We start from the raw sequence: 11101 nt of genomic DNA, 5'->3' as shown, positions 1-11101 counted from the left end.
GTTTTAAAAAGAAATTCTATGCAAGTATACAGTATATTCCTAACTCAAAAAAGTATGTTCTATTGCTCTTAGCCTCCTCCAAATCTTCAAATTTCTAATTTTGCTGCTGTGATCAAATCCCTGTTAGAGGGTGGCTCCGTTCATTCTCCATGGTCCCACTGTAAGTAGGAAGGTAGCCACCCTCTCTTGCTTGCTCCTTATATGGACTAAGGACTATGGATGATGGCAGAGGTCTCCAAACTTTTTATAATGAGAGCCGCAGTGTGGATTTTACAAACATTGTGGACTAAAAAATGTTTTGTTTTATTATAGACGTCCTTCCTTACATCCAGGAGAGTTTACCAGAGTACTCCCTTACATTCAGAAATGCCCATCAGAGTCCCCCCTTAGATCCAGGAGGGCCCATCAGCGTTTCCCCTTAGATCCAGAAATGCCCATCAGAGTCCCCCCTTAGATCCAGGAGGGCCCATCAGCGTTTCCCCTTAGATCCAGAAATGCCCATCAGAGTCCATCCTTAGATCCAGGAGGGCCCGAGAGTCCCTCTTAAATCCAAGAGTTCTGCACTCCTGTGGCCCAGATTCAGCCGACAGTTTTCCCATTGACTCATAATGACCCGAACTATAGAAGGGTGCCAGTCACTTGCATTACACCCCTTGAATTACCTCAGACCAGGCGGAAACAAGATTTCATAGCTTTACTTAGAAAGTGCAAAAAAATATTTCAAAGTCCAGCTTTCAAGATCAGTCCCTAATTCTAACTCAGGCTATGTTCTGCCTTGGCATACATGCAAAGGTAAAGTCCATGTATGATCTTGGGATCCAAAATGGCATTTTCCAGTGTTGGAATCTTTGGTGATAAACTTCAGGTCCTGATGACCTGTTACATCACGGCACTATGAAGCGATAACTTTTCACTCGTCAATTACAGTTCTACGATCTTCTCCCTTATGGGGTTTGATTATGGGCTCCAGGCTTCTTTGCTCGGGGGCTTTCTGCTCCGAATCACAATCCCTATTTTATCAAAGGACCAGTGGGTCAGACCCAAACAGTATCATCGCTAGGGCTGGTGCGGTAAAACACCAGATGACAACCCCCCCCCCCCAATCGGGCTCTCTCTTGTCTAGCCTGCTACAGTGCCCTGTAGGGTGCTGGGCAGGCAAGTTTCGTAAATAGCTAGCAGTGTAAATGATGCGGTCGGTGCCAGACCACCGATCCCTGCTCTGTCACGGATAGGGGTGACACCATCACACTTCCTACTTGATTATGTCACCCCTCTGCCAGCTGTCACCCTGGTGCGGTTCGCACCTCCATAGCGACACCACTGGGCCCAAAGATAACCTGCCAAAACCAAAGAACCAGGAAAGACATTACCCTTATCCTCCTGTGTGGGGAAGCACCTAACTGGAACAATTTCAACCCACTTACAAGTGGACTTTGAGTACTGAACTCTCAGTGTAGAGGCCAGAGAGACAGATGTAGTATTGGACTAAGGGCTCTTTCACGCGGTCCGCCTCCGTAGGCAGATCCGTGTTGCTCAGCGGGGATCGATCCGCGATCCCCGCTGAGCCGGCGGATGACAGCTCCGTCTCCGCTTGCAGAGCGGAGAGGGAGGTGTCTCAGCCCCCGCTGCCCTCTATGGGGGATCGGATGAGAGCGGACCGCCTGTCCGCTCTCATCAGATCCGATCAGATTACTGAACGGATGGAAAAATAGGGTTTCCATCTGTCCAGACTTCACGGACAGGATCGGATACGGATGGCAGCGGGTGTCAGCGGAGGTGTCTCCGCTGACACCCGCTGCCCCATAGAGCTGCATGGAGGATCCGATCAGATCCGCCTAAAAAACTGACAGGCGGATCTGATCGGATCGCCCGTGTGAAAGAGCCCTTATACTGCGTCTACATAGGTACTGTAAGTGTGGAATGTTTCTTTTCTTTAGAAACCTGCCCTTCTCTTTTAAAGTGGTTGTAAACCTCAGTCATGGAATCAGAGAAAAGCACATATTCAGTGCCTTGCGAAAGTATTCGGCCCCCTTGAACTTTGTGACCTTTTTTGTGACACATTTCACTTTGTGACACATTTCAGGCTTCAAACATAAAGATATAAAACTGTAATTTTTTGTAAAGAATCAACAACAAGTGGGACACAATCATGAAGTGGAACAAAATTTATTGGATATTTCAAACTTTGTTAACAAATAAAAAACTGAAAAATTGGGCGTGCAAAATTATTCAGCCCCTTTACTTTCAGTGGAGCAAACTCTTTCCAGAAGTTCAGTGAGGATCTCTGAATGAACCAATGTTGACCTAAATGACTAATGATGATAAATAGAATCCATCTGTGTGTAATCAAGTCTCCGTATAAATGCACCTGCACTGTGATAGTCTCAGAGGTCCGTTTAAAGCGCAGAGAGCATCATGAAGAACAAGGAACACACCAGGCAGGTCCGAGATACTGTTGTGGAGAAGTTTAAAGACGGATTTGGATACAAAAAGATTTCCCAAGCTTTAAACATCCCAAGGAGCACTGTGCAAGCGATAATATTGAAATGGAAGGAGCATCAGACCACTGCAAATCTACGGAGACCTGGCCGTCCCTCTAAACTTTCAGCTCATACAAGGAGAAGATTGATCAGAGATGCAGCCAAGAGGCCCATGATCACTCTGGATGAACTGCAGAGATCTACAGCTGAGGTGGGAGACTCTGTCCATAGGACAACAATCAGTCGTATACTGCACAAATCTGGCCTTTATGGAAGAGTGGCAAGAAGAAAGCCATTTCTTAAAGATATCCATAAAAAGTGTTGTTTAAAGTTTGCCACAAGCCACCTAGGAGACACACCAAACATGTGGAAGGTGCTCTGGTCAGATGAAACCAAAATCGAACCTTTTGGCAACAATGCAAAACGTTATGTTTGGCATAAAAGCAACACAGCTCATCACCCTGAACACACCATCCCCACTGTAAAACATGGTGGTGGCAGCATCATGGTTTGGGCCTGCTTTTCTTCAGCAGGGACAGGGAAGATGGTTAAAATTGATGGGAAGACGGATGGAGCCAAATATAGGAGCATTCTGGAAGAAAACCTGATGGAGTCTGCAAAAGACCTGAGACTGGGACGGAGATTTGTCTTCCAACAAGACAATGATCCAAAACATAAAGCAAAATCTACAATGGAATGGTTCACAAATAAACATATCCAGGTGTTAGAATGGCCAAGTCAAAGTCCAGACCTGAATCCAATCGAGAATCTGTGGAAAGAACTGAAAACTGCTGTTCACAAACGCTCTCCATCCAACCTCACTGAGCTCGAGCTGTTTTGCAAGGAGGAATGGGCAAAATTTTCAGTCTCTCGATGTGCAAAACTGATAGAGACATAACCCAAGCGACTTACAGCTGTAATCGCAGCAAAAGGTGGCGCTACCAAGTATTAGCTTAAGGGAGCTGAATAATTTTGCCCGCAAAATTTTTCATTTTTTTATTTGTTAAAAAAGTTTGAAATATCCAATAAATTTCGTCCCACTTCATAATTGTGTCCCACTTGTTGTTGATTCTTCACAAAAAATTACAGTTTTATATCTTTATGTTGGAAGCCTGAAATGTGGCAAAAGGTCACAAAGTTCAAGGGGGCCGAATACTTTCGCAAGGCACTGTATCTGTAGTGTTTACTCATCTCTGTCAAAAGCTCTACATAAAGCCAGGTACACACTACTAGTTTTTTTTTCATTCAACCTAGCAGGCAGACATGGATGAGCAAGTTTGGGGTGGAGGAAATTGACTGGCCTGCACCTCAACCCAAAAGAGCACCTTTGGGATGACGTAGAGCGGAGACTGCCAGCCAGGCCTTCTTAACCAACATCAGTGCCGCATCTCACAAATGGTATTCTGGAAGAATGGTCAAACATTCCCACAGACACATTCCTAAACCCAGTGCCTAGACAAGGTCATCCAGTGCCCAGGGCAAAGATGCCTAACTGCGCCCTCCCCTTTTCCTTTGTCTTAGGGTTAGGGTCAGGGTGCCCCATCCCTGCAATAAACCATTGTGCCCAGGGCAGCCACTCCTCTTGCCCACTCCTTGTCCCGGCCCTGCCTAAACCTTGTGGACAGCCTTCCCAGAAGAGTTGAAGCTGTTATAGCTGCAAAGGGTGGGCCAACTCAATATTGAACCCTACGGACTAAGACTGGGATGCCATTAAAGCGGTAGTATACTCCGCTTTTTAACTTTTACCTACAGGTAAGCCTATAATAAGGCTTACCTATATGTAAAATTAATATCTCCTAAACCTGCACGGTTTGGAGGGGGAGTGCGATCTGCAAGTTTGCACAGAATCGGATCGCACTAGTGTGAACCACTGTGCGATCCGATTCTGCTGCGGATAAAAAAAAGCCTCATGTGTGAGTTTAGTGCGGAAGCGGTGTGAATTCAGCCATACAAAGTGTATGGCTGAAATTTGCACCGCACATGAGATCGCATGTAATTTAGGCGCAGTGCGCTCTGAATTACATGCGATCTCCGTGATAGCACTAATGTGAACCGGGACTTAAATTTCTTGTGCTTGTAAAGGCAGGCGTCCTAATTTTTTTAGTAATATAGTGTATGTGAGGGTTTACAACCACTTTAGGTCGTGGAAGTCAGTGTGTGGATCATTTTCGGAGAGTAAGGATATGTTTAGTGTGACTTTAGCACTAATATTAGCATGCATTATTCACAAGCATACAAGGTTCCCTGTAGAAGAAAAAGTCAGTAAGGAAGTATGTGATGAGCCAGCTGTCATATGATGTTCCAGGGTTCAATCCTCCATATGTGGGGTGTGGAGGTGCATCTTTCAGCCAAAGAATACTATGTATGGGTGGTTACTTCTATTCTGCCTATATTGTTGAATTCTTCAGAGATCAGAGATCTTTATAGAAAGCTGGAAGTGTAGATGAGATGATGTGGAATGTCCTGCCCACTGCTGTGACTCACCCATCCCCAGCCCAGTGTAGGCTGTTCCTAGGGACTTCTCCCAAATCTAGGGAGGATCAGAGTGAAGTGAGCAGCACATCTCCTGTACTGCACAGTGTAATAACGGTGCCTGCAGGACTCACACCATGAGGGAGATCGTACACATCCAGGCTGGCCAATGTGGAAACCAGATCGGAACCAAGGTAAACACACTGACAGATCCCTGATCACCTTTTATTTCAGTGATCAGCTGACTCTGCTGAATGATTCTGTTAGATCAGTACTGATGTTCTGGGGGGAGGGAAGTGGATTGCTGGGGAGATAGAAAAGTTTTCACATTTTTCTTGGGTGTGTCATTCAGATCTGCTCTCCATTTCTCAGCCAAAAGTTTTCTGTTCTGCTATAAAGAAGTCAGTGAGCTGTGTCCATACAAGGATTCCATTCTCATCTGTTTGCATAGCACGGATCCTGTATTCTAATGTATGATCACACTGCTACTAATTATCACAGTCATCTCTAGGAGTTCCCTTAGTAATAGTCCTTCCATGTTTGTTCACTATCTGCAAAATGTGGTGGCCATCAGGAGAAGGGGTGGGCAAGAGGGGTTGCTGCCCTTGGCACTGTAGCATCCTGTGAGGTGGACACCACACGAGGAAATGGGGGGGGGGGGGATTTGGGGGGCAGCAGTGGTAAGAATTGTTCTAGAAGGGGAAATATGGCTGTGTGTGTTTGGAAAGGTGATTTGGGTTGATTTGTGTTGGGAGGAGGGGTGGGGGGAAGAGGATTTGGGCTAAAAGAAGTGATATTGTAGAGGGTATTTGTGCTAGGAGGGGATATTTTTATGGGGGGGGGGTGTTTGTGCTAGGAGGTGACATTTTTAGGGGGGAGGGTATTTGTGCTATGAGGGGGGATTTGTGCTGGGGGGGGGGGGGTGGAGAGATTTGAGCTGGGAGGGGGATTTTTTGGGGGAGTGGGGGAGGATTTGTGCTGGGGGGACTTGAGGAGAGAAGATTTGAGCTGGGAAGGGGATTTGGAGTGTGGGGGGAGAGGATGTGTACTTGGAGAAGAAATTTGAGGGGTAGAGGATTTGTGCTAGGAGGAGGAAATTTTTTTGGGGAGTGGAGCGGGGGGGGATTTGTGCTGGGGGGACTTGAGGAGAGAGAAGATTTGAGCTGGGAGGGGGATTTGGAGTGTGGGGGGAGAGGATGTGTACTTGGAGGGGAAAATTGAGGGGTAGAGGATTTGTGCTAGGAGGAGGACATTTTTCTTGGGGAGGGGGAGATTTGTGCTGGGGGAACTTGAGGAGAGAGAGGATTTGAGCTGGGAGGGGTGATGGGGGCAAAGATTTGTGCTAGGAGGGGCAGTTTTAGCAGGAGGCGGGTTTGTCTTGGGAAAAGGGGGAATTTATTATTAGGGGGTAAGCATGAAGATTTGTTTCTTTTTTTTTGGGGGGGGGGGGTTATTTTTGCTAACACATAATGCCGCAGTTTGTCATGTTCGCCCTGGGCTCTAGATGGCCTTGTTCCGGCACTGGTGGCCATACAATATTTGGATTTTATTATCTGATCAATGTGCGATTCTATCAAATGATTGAATCTGACAAGAAATAGCCATGACTTCACTTCCATTCAATTTAGACCCGATTTAATCAGATTCAATCAAAATGAGTCAGCGTGGAAAATGATCGATTGTTTAGCATCAGTTGGAAGCACTGAGATCCTTTGTTCATGAATACGATTGTATTTTGATGGATCCGATTAGAAAAAGGACATGGTGGAAACAGCGATGCGATCGATAATTTGCTGTTGTGAGTCACATTATCGATCAATCGAAATCGCCTTCGTTGCTATTGTGAGTCATGATTGTATCCTAACTATCAATCAAAATCACCATCCCCATGTGTTGCTTAGCAATAGAATGGGTTTTCAACTATAGATTAATTATTTCTATTGGAAGAGATCGATCAGAAAAGAAATGGATCGTTTATCGAAGTGTGTATGGCCATCATAACACATAACTTTGGGCTGGCAGGATGCAGAAAATCTGCTGAGCGCTGCTTTCACATAAAGGGATGGATCACACTGGGAATCACATAGGATGGCGCTGTGCGTTCCTGTGTGGTTCACATGTGGTGTGATTTGAGACATTCATTTTGAATGGGCCAAATCAAATCAGACTGCAGCAAAAGTAGTGCAAGGACTACATTAAGGGCCAGTGCCACATGCAGTCCAGTGTGTTTTTTTTTTCTTAATCAAAAACGCATGGATAGTAGGTTATGAGGTTTTCAATGGCATAGTTCACACCAGTGCCGTCAGTTCCAGTGCGTTCCAGAAAAAAGTAGAACAGTGCATTTTTTTATGCACTGAACTGTACTGGATAGCGGTAAAATGTATCAAAAACGCACTGTAATGCACCTAAACGCGCCAAAAACACACCAAAAGCGCACAAGAACACACATGTCATTTTTTAAGGTGAAGAAAAAAGAGGGGAAAAAATGCACCAGAACACTTTAAAAATGCACCAAAAACGCCCTGGAACGCATCAAAAACGCGCATGCAAAAAGCATCCAGAACGCATCCGGACTGCATTTCTATGGTGTGAATTGGCCCTAAAAACCTAAAAAAACGCACTGAAACTGGATTGCATGGTACTTCTGTTTGCGATCTGCCTTTGGGGTGTTGTTAACTTAACACTGACAATGGCTGCAGATCGCCAACTGCAGTACGTTACAATTGCAGGTTTCCCGCACTGCCTTCTGGTGTGAACGGGCCCACAATCCAGCAGACTCTTGTCTTTATAAACGAACATAAGCCCCCGTTCACACCGGTGTGACTTGTCATGCGATTTGACATCCTCAAATGGGATGACAAGTCGCACCCTATTGCTGGCAATGGCACCTCTCATATCGCCGTGACTCATGTCGCAGCGATTATGCAAAAGTTTCATGCACTACTTTTTTCCGATTTCATTGCGACTTGCATAGACTTCTGTTAAATGAAGTCGCAAGCCGCAATAAAATCGGCAGTGCAAATCACACTGATGTGCAAAATCGCACTGAAGTAGCGTGATTTCAAAGCTGCACTGGTGTGAAACAGGGCTTAGTAGCAAAAAATATTTGTGTCATGTATAAACATATAAATACCACTAGAGACAACAGGAGCAAAGAGTTGTTACACTGAAAAGTAAAATCCCTTATTCATTTTTCCATAAAAGAAAAGATGAAACCTGATTGGTCACTATGGGGAATCATTCCATATTTTTGGGATTTCCTTTCCTATTTGTGGAGGGGATGGCACAATGGCTTAGGATAGGTTCAAACTTTATGTGGATCTCAGCCCCTCCCCTCTGCAGTGCTCAGAGCGGTTCGCGGAATCGCCGAGCGGCGCTCTAACGAAGGTATTTCACACAATTATAATACAGAAACACACACATTGGACATTATATAACACTAAGAGAAGAAAGCTACAGGGGGTCACGGAATCGCCGAGCGGCGCTCTAACAAAGGTATTTAGCACAATTATAATACAGGAACACACACATTGGACATTATATAATACTAATAATAGAGTGGATTCTAGGATTTTACAAACACTTTTACTCGATTCACACAAGGGATTCCTGACAGGCAGGGAGGGAGGGAAGACAGCACATTACATGATAAGACCTACCCCGAAAATAAGCCCTACTGTGTCTTTTGGTGCCAAAATGATTATAAGACCCGGTCTTATTTTCGGGGGAAACACGGTATGAATGTGTGTATGGGACCATAGATTGTAAGCTGGTTGAGGGTAGGGACTGATGTGAATGTACAATGTATATGTAAAGTGCTGCGTAAATTGACAGCGCTATATAAGTACCTGAAATAAATAACTGACAAATTATATTGTGCCATTTATAATAAAAATGAAACAAGGAGAAAACAAGAACAAAGTCAGGGTTGTTGTGGAGAATCACAAATAAGATTGCTCATTTAATTTTCCTATAAAAGAAAAGATAATACCGGAGTGGTCACTATGGGAAAAATTTCATGTTTTTGGATTATGCTTTGAGGAATGGGGGGGGGGGGGGGCAGTGGCACAATGGTTATCCCTTGCACCACTGGGATGCCCGGTTTCAGTCTTAGCCAAGGCATTATCTGCATGGAGTTTGCCTGTTCCTGGGTCTGTGTTGGTTTCCCCTGGGTAATCCAGATGAGATCAAAAACAGACATCAGATATGTGACATCTGTGTCTGTTATGTCTTTCGGTGAAGAAAGAATGGATTCCTGTAATCCCTATGAGTGACTGGATATAAACCAACGTGCATCTGCCCACATCCACCTACCTCTGGCCAGGTCCACAAAAGCAAACCTGGACGCAAAAAACTTAATTCAGTCCAACAAACCTGAACAGATCCGTGATCCTCTGAACAGAACTCATAATGCATAGCACAGCCCCAAGGCATATGGTGTTAGGATATCCTCTGGTGCCCTTTAAGGCCTTGTACACAGGGGCGTATACTTAAGTGTACACCCATGCGAGGGGTGTCTTTTGCCTGCACATGTGTTCTGTGCATCTATGTGCATGCAGTCCCATTCATGTCAGTTGGGATGCAGGGGCTGCTGCTCCTAATTTGACATCCATGTAGGTGCGTATCCTGAACTCACACTGTCTGCGTTTGGGGACACGCACCCGCACCCACCAGGATGTCACAATGGGAGCTGGGTCCGTCCCAAGTTACATGAATAGGACTGCCGGTGTACACTTAATTACGCCTGTGTGAATGAGGCCTAAGATTGCTAATAGGTTATATTTTAGGAAAGTTTTGGGGTGTTAAATGTCATTTAAGGAGATATATAGGCTACAGTTTAGTGATAGATAAAATGAGTGAAAGAAAAAAAGATTTATAATGTTTTTATTTTTTTAAAGTTTATTTTTTAAACTGACATGGTGGCATATATATATATTTAAATTTTCGGACTGCATATTGTACTTCTGTTGTGTATATCGCCACCGACCTATATGTCTATACATACTATCTAACTACAAATGTCATAAGAAAAGATTTTTTTTTACATAAAAGGGTAAGTGAAACTTAGATCCTGTATGAGGACCATCAATCCTGGAACGTTTCCCCCTTCCCTCGATCAGTGCTCAGGATGTACAGATTCCACTTGTGTTTTGGGCTTAGAGATGTGGTCTGGGCAGGCAGTATACGTGTAACAAGTGTCTCCCTCGTCTCATCCTCTTGGAATTCTGAAAAGCCCCCACAATCTCCCCATCCGGCAGCAGTCAGAACAGGGAGTGTCCTGGGTGCCTTTGCTATGCCAGGAATGCCACCAGCTGCTGTGCACCCACCTCTCATTTACTGCCATGCTATGGCCCAGCCGCCACATTTGTCAGTGCTGCAAAATCTCACATTCCTAGTGACTAAAGGCAGCCATAAAAATACCAGCTGACAGATTTCACTTACTTGTTTCGGTTTTGATTAGTAATTATTGGTGAGATAACGTGGAATTCTTAACTAAAGGAAACATGCTGTCACAAGCAACTGTTTCAAACAGTGCCAACTGTTTTAAACTGAGACTTTTAGGCCCCTTTCACACGAACGGTTAGAATTCAGCTTTTAGCTGCAGAAAGAGGAACCGTGGCTAAATGCAGACAATGCATCCCTATGGCCCCATTCACACACTGCGTTTAGCAACGTTTTCATAACATACGGTTTTAGGCTCGTTTCACACTTGTGCAATGCATGAACGCTGCGAATATGCAGCGTGTTCCTGCATCGTATCCGCACATCTGGCAGTTCACACTGCCATATGCGATACGCAGGGGGTGTCAATTAAAAGTTAACGACACCCCCAGTTTGATTGCATATCGCAGGGCGATCTGCAAGTACGCACAGAATCGGATCGCACAAGTGTGAACCACTGTGCGATCCGATTTTGATGCGGCTCAAAAAATGCCTCCTGTGCGTCTTTGGTGCGGATGCAGTGCGAATTCAGCCATACAAAGTGTATGGCTGAAATTCGCACCCCACGCGTGAGATCGCATGTAATGAAGGAGCAGTGCGCTCCGAATTACATGCGATCTCCGCAGCCGCACAAGTGTGAACCGGCACTTATGCATTTAAGAAAAATAAAGTTGACAGCGTCCAGGAGCGATGTACTGCAGCTATCT

At 45.0% G+C, this 11101-nt stretch overlaps 1 protein-coding gene across 1 annotated transcript in view; it reads left to right on the top strand.

Annotated features, from left to right (window-relative positions):
- The first annotated feature begins 5001 nt into the window (after window positions 1-5001).
- TUBB6 (tubulin beta 6 class V) overlaps window positions 5002-11101 on the top strand; it is a 29203-nt gene continuing 23103 nt past the window's right edge. Inside the window, exon 1 of the mRNA XM_082258084.1 lies at window positions 5002-5146. Within this exon, the coding sequence (XP_082114210.1) occupies window positions 5090-5146 (57 nt within the window). The 5' untranslated portion in view covers window positions 5002-5089. The remainder of the gene's footprint in view (window positions 5147-11101) is intronic.

Source organism: Pelophylax lessonae (genome assembly GCF_965119305.1).
Source record: "Pelophylax lessonae genome assembly, chromosome: 5".
Taxonomy (NCBI): Eukaryota; Metazoa; Chordata; class Amphibia; order Anura; family Ranidae; genus Pelophylax; species Pelophylax lessonae.
Note: the sequence above shows the minus strand (reverse complement) of the source record. Positions and strands in the feature narration are given on the sequence as shown.